At 30.5% G+C, this 16,273-nt stretch overlaps 1 protein-coding gene across 10 annotated transcripts in view; it reads right to left on the bottom strand.

Moving 5' to 3' along the window:
- The window catches only part of LOC123271818 (neurobeachin), a 497,397-nt gene that overhangs the window by 334,931 nt on the left and 146,193 nt on the right, over positions 1 to 16,273 (bottom strand). For 7 of the 10 annotated variants that reach the window (XM_044738255.1, XM_044738254.1, XM_044738252.1 and 4 more), the window contains exon 1: positions 5,017 to 6,845. The exons of the other annotated variants lie outside the window; for them this stretch is intronic. In XM_044738255.1, coding sequence (XP_044594190.1) covers positions 5,017 to 5,220 — 204 coding nt within the window. In that variant the 5' untranslated portion in view covers positions 5,221 to 6,845. Of the gene's footprint in view, positions 1 to 5,016; positions 6,846 to 16,273 lie in introns of those variants that run through there. 10 annotated transcript variants of the gene reach the window in all.

Here is a 16,273-nt window from a genome sequence, read left to right on the forward strand (position 1 = left end):
ATTCGTCTGTGGCACTCGTCTTTTCCACAATATCCTGGATACTATTTTCGTATCGTATTTTCACGGTTGGTAAACTCCTATTGTCTTTTCAATTTTTTTAATGTAATGTTTGCTTTTAATACATTGTTTGCAGTACTTGTTTCGTTACTGCTGATGTTAATATGTGTGTTTCTGAAAAACCACCAATAATTTTATTTTAAAAATCTTTTTTTTGTTTTTTTCCTTGGTAATGTTTTTTGTATGATAAATTTGCATATTCATTAAAACAATATAGTATATCCTCAGTAAAAAATAAAAGCACATAAAAAGTTTATAACCTGGCAATTAAAACTGGAAACGCAAAGCCGATTGACGTACTTTTTTATTATATTTAAAATAATTTTATTTTTTCGCGACCAGAAATAGGAAAATGGAAAAAAGTAAAATTAAAAGTTTCAGTGAATAGAGAAAAATTAAAATGCCATCTTTTTCTACGTCTCTTTCTTCATTTGGGCATTTCTCATTTGTCAATTAATTAACACACATTAACTAAGGATTTTCCTCTTTCGCTGATGGAAAATGGATAGCGCTAATGTAATGGTAATGGTAAAGGGTTTTTAAAATTAAAAATAGAATGATACACAGACACTGAAAAAAAAACTATAATGTTTTCCAGGCTTTTCATTTATTTAAGTTTCTTTGTTTCTTTATTTGTTGCAGATGAGAAATGGGATTATGGAATGAGGCGTGGGGAATGAAAATAAAAACGTGTTAGTACTCGAATCACGTGTATTTTGAACAAGATACGTTTCATTAATAAAATGGTTCTCAAGCCTCAAGACGAAAATAATTCGAATGACGTTGAAAATAGAGAAGGAAGAAGAGTAGGAAAAAGGTGAAAAAAGTGAATTCTTTTCTTTTATATCACCAGGTCGAACGGATGTAATTCAACTTGACAATTCCCTCTTATTTTCTATTGAGAGAAGAGTTATAACTACTCTTACGATGCTCTTCTTTGACAGGACTCTCATCCACAAGAGAAAAAAAAATTGAAAAATTCCTTAAACATTTTTTATTATCGAAATTATTTGCCTAATTTTTTGAGACTGATAAATAGGACATTTTTCAAGAAAGAATAAATCTTGTTTTGATGAAAATATTTGTGAAAAAGTGTCCTCTTTTTTTCCTCTCTTTTACATTATTTTATCCTAGAAATCAATTTCTGAATTATTGAATCATTCAAATATTGAATTTATGATTGAGGATTGAAGTATATATTAAATTAAATTAAAAGACAAAGTTTTATTTTTCTTTTTTCATTATTCTACAAAAAAGAAATACTTAAAAGAAATTTATTTTTTCCTGGAAATCAATTATTGGGTTATTGTAGTCTATTCAATTTAAAAAATATTTTTTCGAGATATATAAAAAGATTTAATGGAAAAATTCGTTTTATTGTTATTCACCATAAATGATATTCTTTGATAACTATTGCGTTGTTCAACTCTGACCTTGAAATATTCACTATCCTTTTTATATATTATTGATTAATTCCATTAATTATCAAATATTTATTGCTGAGGTTTTCATGTGTGGTGCCCAACGTGGGGCTCGAACCCACATCCTTGAAATTAAGAAACTCATGCTTTACCAATTGAGTAATGAATAATAATTTTTTTCTTTATTATTGAAACTATTCAAAGAGAAGAAAGCAGTAGTTATTATTGCGATAAGTTATAAAAAATTATTTATTTCATTTAGTTTGCTTTTATTAAATAAAGTTTCTTATTTATTTTTTTACAAGTTTTAATTATTAAGTTAAAATTGCTTTTATGGAAATTCATAATTTGCTTTTTTATACAAATAAAAAAAAATGTCTATTACGTTCTGATTAAACAAGTTTATGATTCTTATATTATTTATTAAGATTATTTTAATATTTTTTTTTTATTTATTCATTGATTAATTGAATTTCTATGTACATCTATAACTTTTATAATATGAAGTTTTTTAGAGGAATAATAGAATCATCGAAACAAATGAATAAATCAATCAGCACACCAATAATAAATTCTCCATTAATGACTTAATACATAGTTAAGTCAAAAATGTGCTATCAAGCTCGCGGCTAAAAAATCAGTATAGATGTATAAATGTATATAGACATATACCCCACTGAAAATTTATTGAATCACGGTCCGCTAAGTTGCCCGAATAACCGGAATTGATTTAATTCATTCGGAATTAATGACAATCGATTGAATCTATCATGACAGAGCGATTAAAAAAGAGCCTTTTTGTTTAGTTCAAAAATTTTAAAACATGCATACTTATTGATTTATGTATACATTTATATCCAGTTTCACCACAAAATTCTACGGTGAAAACACAACATAAAAAGTTTTGTTCGTACATATTTTTTTGATAGTGTATTCCAACGGAGAAGATAAAAACAAGGCAGAAAAAATATTCAACAAACATCATCTCTGCTTTCAGTGTGTTATTAAGTTACAACTTCAATATTGAACCATCAAAATTCTCACGGGACAGATGATAGCATTTTTATCCACCGTAAATTGTGAAAAATAAAAATATTTTTACAAGTTATTTATTTTCACGTACTTAAAAATAAAGAAAAAAATAAAAAGTTCAACTGAAATAGGCAACCTATGAAAATGTACATTACATAATATATTACATGTATGAAAATACATACGCATCAAGGTCATTTTGATCTATTCGCTTTGCCAGTGAAACATAGTTGATTACCCTCAAGAGAATAAATTCATCTTGAAAGAGTTATTGATTCACCAATTCTTTTTTTTTTTTTTTTTGTTATACTTATTACCTTTACTTGCGATTGCCCGCATTTAAACTTTTAGAGGAACTTTTTATCCCAAAGAAAGTTACTAAGCACATGGCAGTCATACGGGTACTTTGCTCAAAATATTAACGCGTTTTCAACGAACGTAAGGTGTCAGGGGAAGTAAAAAAACAAAATGAAAAATAAATGAGGATCAAGATAAACTTTAATGCTTCAGTGTCACATTTATTTTTTTAAGATTAAACTTTAAGGAAACAAAGTTGTGTGATGTATGACATATATGTTATTCTTGAATAATGGAAAATGTATGGGTTTTAACATTTTTTTTTTGGTAAGATATGATCTAGCAGGTTATGGACCCAGATTTAGATCTGTCTAAATTCCAGCTTTGTAAACAATATGTTGTCTCAGAATCATTATTTATTCCATTAAGTGTAAACCAATACATTATAATTTAAAAAGCTAGAAAGTAGAAAGTAATTTTGAATGCTTTTGAATAAATTCTAAACAAGAATAAAGTGATTATCAAAAAAATTCCGTATAGTGTAAAGAAATTAGAGGCGCTTGATGAAATTGTTCGAATTATACTCTATACTCATGTTACATTTGTTGAAAATCATTCAAAATTATTTTATACTTTTTAGTTTGATTTGCAATCAAACTGTACTTTTTACTTTCTTAAAATACAATTTATTTTCAGATATTTTAAGGTAGTATCACAGGTACAGAAAATGTCAAATGTTTTATACAAAGCCTTATTTGATTTACATAGTTGATTTTCCTAAACAAAGTCGCATTAGAGATAGAAAGACAGGGATAATATTTGAAAGTTTTTTATCAATTATTACTATTATATGTAAAGTATTCAATATGTTATTTCATCACCTAAATTTTTATCGAAATCTGAACACCACTTTTTGTAAAATAAAATAAAAATTGTCATTTCTTATAAGACTTAATGTTTAAGCCCACAACTTTAAAAAGCCAATATTTTTTCACTTATTCTCTTGAGCTTTTCAAAAATTAAATAGGCTTTTAATATCTTTCTATAATTTAGTGATATGTCAAATTTCATCAAGTTCTGAGCAGTAAATCTCTAACCGAGGGTACTACCTTAATATGATTGAAAACCTGAACCGTTAGATTATGATATTCAACTTAATTAAGAGAAGAACAGTGTTGAGTATAATTTCATGAATGATGTACGTTTAAAATGTAAAATTAGTCATTTTTTCATCCTCATGATTCTGATCAGAATAAAAAAAAAATGATCCTTGATGCGTGTGCAAATTTTCAAATCAATCAGACGTTCTAAAGTCAGTAAAACTTAAATTGTAAGATTCCGTTATTTACTACACGTAAAGCCTATAAAAGTACGTTATGAAAGAAACAAATGATCAAATTTGGCAAAAATGATTATATTTTGTCAGATCTAAAATATTTTTTCCTGAAAATTCCATCAAAACGTAAAATTAAATCTAATTCCATACCAAAAGTGACTTAAAAGCTTTAATAACTTGAGTATAAGTTCCCTAGAGCAAATTACCACAGTGCTTCCGCGCGTCATAATCGAATCAGCTGATTAATCAAGCTCGACAAAAGTAGTTATCCGTAGTCAAAGTGACTATTTCCTGTTATAATCACTCTTTGCCTCAACTCACTACTGGGTGTCTATTATCTCAGACAGACATTAGCATACAAATATTCTCTCTCACCTCTAACTCTCAATCTCACTCTATTGTTTAAACAAATTTCCCCCACCAATGATAAAAAAGAAAAGTAAAATCTCTTGAACCTAGCACAATTTACTCGTAAATTAACGAAAGCATTAACTAAAATCCACTTTTAACTTGTTCATTTTTCCATCACAACTTTTTCACCCGCCTCAAGAGATTTTCAGTAAAAAGTATAAAAGCGATAAAAAAACGCCCTGCTAAAAGAAGTGCCAGCTTTTTTGTTCCTGAAAAAGTATAAAGTTGAGGGCTTTCTTGGGATTCACTAAGGGGACACCCAAAAATGATTCTCTTATCACCTTATATCAATTCTATGCTTCCCTTGTGAAACTATAGAGCCGGTATTCCATCGTAATAATCTACTTAGCACTCGAATCATCATATTTAAATACCAAATTCACTAAAACTATTGGAGGTTCTTCAGTTTATGAGCTAAATAAATACATAAAATAGCAATTGTGATTGTAGTGGTACTCTTACCGAAAAGGCTTTCAGGAAAACAAGACACTGAATGATGCCTTCCATAGTATCACCAGTCAGGCAAAAGGTGCCCGTCAAATGACGTCCCTTTCGCCCAATAACTGAACACAAACTTGCTTGGACAAAGGCATTTTGCGTACGAAAAGCCGCTGGTAAGGCTGAAGAATGAGGCGCTGAACTCATCAATCGCTCAAGTGAGTCCATGCCTCTAGATATATATGTATATTAAGCTCAGTTACTTTCAGCAATTTTATGATCTGGTCACCCAGCAAAGTTTCATCATCAAATGCGGAGTTTCACATTCTGCAAGCTAGCGCATCATCATCATTTAATCTTCCATTGCATTGGAGATCATTGACCTTCATCAAACAATGAGCAATGAACAGTGTACAATCGAAAAACACTTACACCAGATCCAATAAATTTCTAATCAAACGAATAAAAGCACTTCAAGTGTTTCATTAAACACAATCAGATTTTATACTCAAGCCCCGAATCATTTCGCCAAAAGTAAGCCGGTATTACTGAAATAAGAAGTTCCTTTACCATCAATGGAAAAGCAAACATCATTAAAATGATTCTTTAAAAGTGTCGTATCCGTTTTGTTGAATTTAAAATACAATTGATAAGTAAGATTAAATTCCTCGACAAACTCAAAATCACTCTATCATTAGACTAAAAGCTCCACGGACTAAACTGAGCGGAGAATGTCAGCACTCACTTCCGAGTAGTTTCACTTAGTTTACAGGCTCATTCAATATCACTCACGAGACAAAGCAGTGAACTTTAAACCCCTTGCTTCCTGTTCATTATTACATTTAGCTCTCTTCTGATCAATCGGCAGTAATCAATCAGCACAGAATTCAAAGTCACACTCCTAAAAGTTTACTGAGAACAGCATTTTGCTGAATTTTGAGATATCTTGTGAGAAATGGAGTAAATGCGTGGCGGAGGGGTCGATGATCGAAAATCTTGAGAGTTGGTGGTTATCGGCGTGGTGTAACGTCTGATTAGATCACAGAATTCGTAGCAAAGGAAGCAGATCCCTATTATCAGAATAGTATCCATATTTAAGTGAGTTGTTTAAGATCCAATTGTTTATAACTTTTTAACCAACACAATGGGAGTAATCACCATGTAATTGTGTCAATGACACACTGATGACGTTCCTTGTGGTGCAGCTGGTTGTGGTAACGAGGTAGCTGACGCTGACTTTGTTGATGTGGCCTGTGATGATGCTGTTGTTGTTTCAACAGTAGTTGTTGATGTTTGCTTGATGGATAATGTGAAGCTAATGATAACGATACTACCACCGATGAAACTGATTGTAGCACAGCTGCTGATAATGTTGACTCTTCTCCGGGTGATATCACTACAAGGGGTGATCCCATTGAGCCCACCATGCGCTTTAGTACACTGGACTTAGGCATCCAACACACGTTTACACTCCACTCATCACTGATTATTAATAACTCATCAATTTCATTACTCTGATTGCGGGGGTATTCTTCGTCAGAATAATTTGACACTGCTGTCTTTGATGTTACATCACAGTTGTCCTGATTGCTAATACCTATTGCACTAATTGTGTGATTACTGACGTTTAGCAAAAGTCTAAGTCCAAGTGCCGCGGTTGTAAATAGTGAGGCATGATGATTGATTCCAATTAATAGGTCACTAAATACGTAAGAAATCGATCAAAAAAGGAATTGTTGTAGCTCAACGTGGACTAATCAGTGAAGAATAGCGCGCGAAAGGACATTCGCTCTCGGTGGGCCAACGTATGACTAGCAGATACACCCGGTACGATCCGAGTAGGGTGCGCCTCTGTAGAAAGACGGGCGTTTTACGGGGGATGCTGGGCGACGGCGCGGCCTCCGGCGCCACCCTAGTTTTTCACCCACCGCCAAACCATCTCCCACATCCCACATCGTCAGTCAACTATTACAACTACCATGCAGTCTTATTCTCTTGTTCACCTGACGGACGACCTTAAATGTTGGATGTTTTTGTGTTTTTCAGAAAGAATTTGATTAAAATGCGAAGAATTTTGAAAATTTTTTCGTTTTTGGAGATGATAAATTATAGTTTAAAAAAGTATAGAGTCAGCTTTAATTGAAAACCAAACTAGTAGGTAAGAAATTATTTCCAATGTTTATCAGTAAATTTGAAATGTGGAGTAATTAACAAAAAAATTTGTTTTACTGTAAAAGAAGTGCAGGTGCTTGATTAAATTGTTGTGAATATTTTATTGTTAGATATTTATAAAAGTAAATTTATTACAAAAGTATCTTCAAAAGCAATTTACCCTTATTTTATAATAAAATAAATTTTTTTATTAAGCACTCTATTCTTATTTTTAATTTATTCAAAATCACTTAAAATTATTTTCTACTTTTGTTAGTTTAGTTTGCTATGAAACCGTGTTTTTTACTTTTTTTAATCATAGCATTCCTTTTAAGTTTTTTAGTATAATTAAAAACCAAAAACGTTACAGTGATAGGAAAGTTTATTAACTATTAATAAATTTATTTAACTATGTAAGAACAGTTTATTAATTCATTAAGTATAAGCGATTGTTTTTTAAATTTTAATAAATATTTTTTTAGAAGAAACATTGAATTTATTGACAGTTAATTATTATCTTAGATTCAATTTTTATTATCTTATTCAGTAGGACTGAATGTACCTCGCTTGCAATATTAAATAAAATATTTTCTAATCTATAATCAGTTTTTATTATTTATTTTGTTGGCTATATTTTTTATAGAAAATCTATTCATCTATCTGATGGGGTTTTAAAAAGTGTCTAAATAATATTTCGCTACTCACTTTTTACTCAACGGGTTCAAATAAATGTTTATTAACAGTCGACAAATATTTATTAACAGCAAATAATTATTTATTGGCAGTTTCAATATTGTGTGTTAATAAACGATTTGTTTATTGTTAATTAATATTCTTAAACTATTAAAAAACATTAATTAACTGTTCCTCAATTTTATTAGATGAATAATTGATTAATTATTAATAAATATTTATGAAATCATTAATTAACAATTAATAGCACTTATTTAAATTTTATTAAAAAATCTTTCTATCGGTGTAAATTGTAATACTTCACTTAATTAAGAGAAGGACAATATTTACGAAAATTCTAAGAATAGTGTATGTGTTAACCTGTAAAATTAGTCATTTTTTTATTCTGATGATCCTGGTGAGCAAATTAGGATATACTTATTAAATCATTCTATAGTCATCGATTCTTTAATTTTTTGTAAATCTTAAAATTTATGATGTTTGAAGTCGGTAAAAAATGACACTTAAAGACGTTGCAATATTGATATACATAGATTAAGGTGACAAAAGCTCATTAAGAATTGTTTAGTATTTGAGTAAATGTAATTATGATGAACTTCTATTTAAATTTGTCAGCAATTGAAATTTCAGTCTTTTAACTTTAAATATAGAACAGAGTTCTTCAATCTGAAATCGGATCCAAACATTGTTTGCTCATCGAACGAAAGCCTAATTATAAACTACCTCTTCTAAAAAGTTCTCAAGAACAATCAAAGTAAAAGTAAAAAGAGCCAATAAGTTAACGTTAAAGTAGAATTATTCACTGGTTCTGATAAAGGAGTTTGATTGCGAGTTCTCTGAATTTAAACTTTAACTGCATACTTCTTGATTTCTGAACAACTTTTATTTCAGCTACTGCTGCTACGGCTAATTCTTATCCATCTTACTCGCTTTTCAGATAATAAACCACTTTATCGCATTCCCTACGCAAAAGTCGGAAATTAAAATATCACAACTACTTTTCAAAATGAAAAATTCCCATCTTAATTTCCCTTATTCACTTGGGAGTAAATGCTTAGTGTTTCCGGTTAATGACGTGAAATAACAGGTGGATTAGGCATGTTTGCTACTGAATACGCGTGTTTAATTAAACTTACGATATTATCGACCTAATCTCTATAATTAATGGAACAGGTTGATAGAAATTTACATATATTTGGTTATTTGATTACATAATACATCATTCATTTAGCAATAGTAATTTTAAATAGTTAATGCAACGTTAAAATATTTGTAATTAAATTGCAATTTGTAATTTGTATCATTGAAAAATTTTTGCATTAATATTGACGTTAGCGGGAATTAAGCACGGAGTTGGTACCAGATTTAAATCATTCATTTTCAACTAATATATCAGTGAAGCGGAATAATCACTTTCAGTGAATATTAGCGGAAATAGTCATTGATTCAGCAGTGATTTTACTGATTAGAGTGATTTCAGAAAATGGAATATAATTGTATCACATTAACAAAAATTAAAAGAATGTTTGACCTTGAAGGATATCCTCAAAATTTTTGCTATTTTTAAGCCAAGCCTACGAGTTAATTTTTAAGCTAAAAAATTTGAGGATTGTTTCCGAAGATTTTTTTTTTAATTTTTAAATTGTGTGACATACGTAGTTCACAACTTGCTCCAAAATATTTTCGAAAATTTTGTATTTAGTACCTAAGAAACAATTAGTTTTACCTTTACTTTAATTACCATCTACTATACTTTGGAAGTCTGTGTAAGAGAAATCTGGCCCATCTTTCCCATGATTTGATGACGTTCATACGAATCACCCGGATCTCTTTGTATACAAAGATTATTATAATCAGAAATTAACGACTTTGTTTTTCTAACTTTTAAATTTGTAATATGATGAAGTCACCTTCACGTTTTCCGCTTAAAGTCGTAAAAATAAGACCTATAAGGCAATAGTTTAAACTACGCATAAGTTTATCCGGGTTTCGAAAAATCTAGAAACGCGATGATGCAAAATACCCTTGAGCTCTCCCTCAATTTTTGAATTAATTTTCCTATGAGTCCCATACAGACGCCGGTGTCGCTAACCATATATAAACTGCCCGAAAATCATTTTTCAACAGTTCGATTTAGACCAGGATACCACTGCTTAGCTCCGCGTCAATCGGCTCCGGGCATCAAATTCTTCGGAAGCACAATAAAATCCGTAATATACGACTTAGTGTCTTGCTCGTGGTTAGGCTGCATTTAGTAGCACTAACGTGGTAGATTCATCGGCTATTCGATATATGCCATATTTATATTCCAATTTTCTTTTGTTTTATTAATTTCCGCCATTGAGCGTTGATTTTTCCCGCGTAAATCGCGAAGTGTATTATTTTCCGCCAAGAGAGCGTTGATTTGTCCGCGTAAATCGCGAAGATTATTTTCCGCCGAAGAGCGTTGACTAGATTTTAAGGATTTCTTCGTGAAAATTCGCGAAGCTTTATTTTGATAAACTTTTCCGCTAAAAAGCGTCGATTATAATCAAAATTCATTATCTAGATTACTTAACTTCTCCGGAATATCCGAGATACGGTGATTCAATAGTGAACAATACCCATAGAAGGTGAAAGTCCCATAAAACTTGGGCCATTCTCGAAAGAACAGACTTCCAGGGTAAGTGTACAAGAACATTTTACTTTATTTTTTTATCTTTTATGTCTAACCTTTATGTTCAGTTCTTTTATGACTATTTTTATTTAACATTTATATTGCAATCCAAATTTGTAAACTTAATAACTGGTTTGTCTCAATAAAAATTCAAATAACAGAATTATATATTTTTTTTACTTTGAATCAAAATACGTAATTAAATAAAATAAGATCTCTATTACAATAGGATTTGAGTTAAACAGTAGAATAGGTTACTCGTGACCGAAGTCAGCAGGAGTCCATCATCCTTACTCTCTCTAAGTTAACAACTAGAGATAACGTTCGAGCTTGTGTACCGCTCCACACTCCAACGCAATTTTTAATTTAGCTCCCGAACGGACAAAGTGACAGCGTTCGGATATTTGAGATTTCTATTTCATAATCATTACGCCCATCACTCACTCCGTTCGTGACAATTGCGATATCTTTCGATCGTGTCGTTTTAATTTGATTTTGATGACGATATTGAATACAATTTTTCAACACAAAAAGCGAATACAAGGTTTTGAGGCGATTGGTCGAAGTTTCTTTTTTTGGAATTTTATTTTGTGAATATATTTAAAACGGCTCGACCGATTGACTTCCAAATCTAATAAAATCTTATCGGATGAAAACTCAATTGTTAAAATTCAAAAACTTCCAACTTTTAAAAAAAATTATTTTTGAAAGGTAAAAAAAGTTCAAAAAGTTACATTTTGAAAAAATTACTTTAAAAATTGATGGATTTTGATTACTATACTTTGCAAAATAAAGACAGTTGTTCTTTAAAATTTTTGCAATGCGAATCATGTTTTAATTAACCGTTTTTCAATTACTGACAATGACATAGCATCGAGTTTGATGCAAATTACCAGTGCTCTGCAATGTTTCAATAAAATAACAACGGCATTTCAATGAAAACCCGATATAATCGAAAATAATTAACCGTCCTTGTGATGTACAATAAATATGCTGTTTATTCTGCCAGCTTTAACGTTTAAACAGTACAATACTGTGGAGTTCAGTACGTGTATCAAAGTTTTCACAGGGATATTACAGGAGCACATAAGCTGGGTTGATAAACATATTTGAAACTTAAGCCTAGGTGTGTTTCAAAGCCGCACATCTCCTGTTCTCATATTTTAACCTTTGGATCAAAAGGAATTACGTACATGAACCTTAATCCAAGCCGCATTTACGTATCTTGATTCTAGATTTTAGATTCTAGATTCTAGACTATACTCTGCATATTTTCAAAGTCGTTTGTTCCAGAATGAGATAATACCCGTGTAAAAATGATATGATATCATTATGACGCTCATAATGAATATCATAATGAATCTCATATTTTGACACTAATATGAGATTCATATAAAAACCATATCAATACATTTGAAACCTGTAATAAGTAAAATACTTATGGAAACGAATTTTTTTTTAACTAGATTATAAAATTTTTATTTTTTTTGTTGAAGAAAGAAAATTTCTAGTAATTTGATTATGGTTCATTATAAAATTTGATCTACACGGATCGGTCACATGGGGATTCGTGACCAATCCATAGTGACAAACGCATAATTTCATACTGAAGTCATAATAGTATCTGCGTAAACTCATGATGGAATCAGGCTAAAATTTTTCAAATTCATTATGATATTGTAATGATATTGTTGCCTTTTATTCATAATTCAAGAAAAAAATTTTTTATTACTGTTGGAAATTCGTTAGGATAGTATCTCCATGATGATATTAACATAATTTCATTATGAAATTATGATGATATTGAATTGAATTCAAAATTTAATGATGGTCATATCTGCATAAAATCATAATGATATTGATAGCCTTTTTAAATCGTGATATAAAGTTATTGAGTCATAACTATCTACAGGAAATAATGCAAAATAATTAAATTGAAGAAATTTTTAGGACAATATAAATTGTTTTCAAAATAAAAAATAATTATCTTGAGACGAAAAAATTTTTTCAGTTGAAAATTTTTTTTAAACCAAGATAGTCAATGTTTTTCTAAATATTCTTCCAAGTTGAGAAAGTCAAGGAGGAAAGTTAAGTAGTTCAATAGTATAGTGCATGAAAAAAATACTGTTTTTCTCAATTGTTATACATTTCCTCTGATTAACAGAAAAAATGAAAATTTTACTAATCTACTTAAAAAAGATTCGTTCTCACAGGTATTTTACTTGTTACGGGTTTCTAAAGTATTGATATGGCTTTTATATGAATATCATATTAAATATGAGATGCATTATGATATTCATTATGAGCTTCATAATGATATCATATCATTTTTACACGGATACACTGATAGAAAATCAATCTTGATTCAAGAAACTTTTTTTCTTCAAAACTTGAACTCTTGAAACTAGATATAGATATATTTCTTTCAAGAATTTTTGTCTCTTGGTTCAAGATAGGCGATAACATTGATTCAAGATGTTACCGACTTGTGTTAAGAATGCCTTTTTTTTGAGTCATTATTTAATTTACTTATTTCCAAGAAATAATTTTTATTTGGTATAACAATTAAAGACTATTTAGTTTTTGAAATATACTTTGATGAATTATTTTAAGTTTTTTAAACGATAATGTTATTTTGATTGAAAAACTTAAATGTATCGATTGAAGATAATATAGCTCTTAAGCCAAAAAAATCTAAATCAAGACAAGAAATTCTTAAAGCAAAATAATCATTTGTCTTCCAAAATAAATTCTTAGATCAAGAAAATATCTCTTGAGTCAACATAAATTTTCTATCAGTGTAGTATTCAAATTATTTCAAAAGTTATTCTGTTACATTCATTTGACAAGTTAAGGATTTATAAATAAAACTACGAACTTAATTCAGTAATTCGATAATAAAAGTTTGTGGGTGGATTACTATTCAAAACTTTTTGATATTGTACGAATATAGAATAGAAAAACATAATAAACTTCATTTCGTTTTGATTCATTGAATTGAAAAATTGTATCTGACGCAATCTAAAACAAAGTTAAATTAATTTATTCTACACAGAAAAAAATTCAGAAAAAGAAGACCGAAGTTTGTTTGAAACAAGAAAAAATTTTTTTGAAAGAGAAAAATTTTATTTTATCCAAGATAAAATTTTTCTTGCTAAATTTTGCATTAAATCAAGACATTTTATTCTAAGAAGTGTATTGTCGTGTGTACACTTAAAAAAAATTACTTGATTTAAGAGAAATATTCTTGACCCAAAAAAGCTATTATTAAGAAGTTATTTTGAGCCAAAAAATGGCATAATCCTGGGAAGCAGGAAAGAATGGAAATTATGGCTTAATTTCACGTGAAGCGTTCCAAATTCACGTAACAGATACGAAAAGGATAAGAATTAAAATAGAATGAAGAAAAGACCTCTCGTCAAAAGACTCGTCAATGGGAGTTTATAGAATATGTGAGAAAAATATTCTTGATCCAATAATTTTTACTCTTAACTCATGAAACAATTTCTTTAAAATCATGTTCTTGATTCAAGATTTTTAACTTCACGCTAAGAAAATCGAAGATTTTCAAAAATCGGGAGTTATTGATTTCACCCCGTTTTGCAAAAATCGAGTTTTCATCAGATCTCGACGTTTGAAGGTCACCGGAAGCTTCTTTGACTATCCCCGCGAGGTTGTCACTATGTCTGTGTGTGTGTGTGTGTGTGTGTGTGTGTGTGTGTGTGTGTGTGTGTGTGTGTGTTTGTGTGCAAGTATGTGAATCGCTTATAACTTTTGAACGATTGAACCGATCGGAATCTACCAAACGGCGTTCTAAAGAGTTCCCTCAAACTTAGATTTCCTATGAATTTGAATCGATTCAAACCTATAGATTTTGAAAAATTTTGAGAAATCTCAAAAAAAATCGGAAAAAAATTTTTTTTGAAAGTGGTTTCTTTGGAATAACTTTTAAGCGGCTTCATCGATCAACTCCAAAAACTAATCCGCCCTTAAGCTTGAAAAACCACGTCGATCACCGCTAATCCGGTCAAAATCGGTTGATTCGTTCGAGAGATATCCGCGACGAAATATTTGGAAACAAGGATTTTTTTAACATAACTCCGACATTTTTTGGAATAACTTTCAAACAGCTCTACCGATCGATTCCAAAAACTAATAAGCTCTTAACATCAAAAAACCACGTCGATCGCCGCCAGTCCGGTCGAAATCGGTTTATTCGTTCGTGAGTTATCGTTGACGAAAGAAAACCGAAAAAAGTATTTTTTCAGAATTACTCCGAAATTCCTGGTTCGATCAAACTAAACTTACAGATTCTTCATGGGGCTTAAAAAATTTCGTCGAATGCTGCCAACCGCGTAAAAATCGATTCATTTATTCAAAAGTTATTGCAGTTTGAAAATTAAAAAAATTGTGTTTTATCAAACTTCTATCAGACTTTTGAGCTCGAAGAGCTCAAAAGCATAAAAAAGCTATCCCTTTAAGCTCAGAGAGCTCAAAACAACACATAAATTGTATTTTTGAGCTCGGAGAGCTCAAAAACATTATAAGTGCAATTTTAAGCACCTAGGTATGAAATTAGCGGGAAGTTGCACGGATAGCCTTCAGGGTCTACCGTTTTTCTAATTTTTTTTTCTTGAATCAAGTTAACTTTTCTATCAGTGTAGATTCTATAGAAAGATAATTATTATATTTGTCCTCATTAAAAATCGTTTGGGAATTTTTGTCATTTTTCAACCCCGTTAAGTTGTCAAAAAATGCATTTGGTTTAAGAATTACAACGTGGCACATATCTAGCCTAGGTCCCACAATTCCCAACGAATCTTGATGAAACTTGGCATAAATATTTCTCAGATGTTCATTGAAATCAAGTTCAAATATGAGGAAAATTAGTAGAGTGATTAAAAAATGGCAGCAATTTAAAATTTACAAAAATTTAAATTTTCATACTTCCACTGCTTCTTTCCCAAACTAACTTTGAATGTGATAACTTATTCAAATTCTTGTAATCGCATATGAAAGTTTATAAAATAAACTTCAGTTTTAGATAACGATGTTCTAAGATCAAAATTTTACATATTTTTGATGAAAAAACTACTCCGATTCTAGTAGCTGAACAGCCTTTTTTATGTGCAAAAATCGAAAATAAAAATTTGTTATGATAAAGTTTAACCCAAATAGATATTTATTTCATAAGGCCGTAAAATGGCGGTTTTCTGACAGCCACGACATTTCGATATGAGCTTAAGGTTTGTGGCGGGAAGGTTCGAAACGGACGTAAGATTTTAACGTCCAAGGCGAAGCAGAGGATTAATTGACACACACACACGCACACGCACACACGCACACACACACACACACATACACACACACACGCATACACACACACGCATACACACACATACAGACACCATCGCGGGAATAGTCAGGGAAGCTTCCTAAGACTTCAAAACGTCGAGATCTGATGGTTTACATGATAAGTCCGTATAAAAAAGGGTGAAGTAAACTTAACGGTCTAGGCTGTAAAAAAAAAGACGGTATGGTAGAGTCTCTAGAAAAGAGTCCCTTTACGGACGCCACCCAGCGCTCAAAAGTTGAACTTTTGGAGCGAGTATATCAAAAAACAATTTTTTGTTTAAACTTTTGTTTAATTTAGTATATTTATTTAAACCGTAAAAAATAAATGAGAGAATTCAACAGGGAGTCATTGCACGTACGAAGTTCATAGTTATTTATGAGTATACAACAGAAGAGAATCGGTTTGTTCGTTCTGGAGTAATAGTC

The sequence above is a fragment of the Cotesia glomerata genome, linkage group LG9, assembly GCF_020080835.1.
Source record: "Cotesia glomerata isolate CgM1 linkage group LG9, MPM_Cglom_v2.3, whole genome shotgun sequence".
NCBI classification, from domain to species: domain Eukaryota; kingdom Metazoa; phylum Arthropoda; class Insecta; order Hymenoptera; family Braconidae; genus Cotesia; species Cotesia glomerata.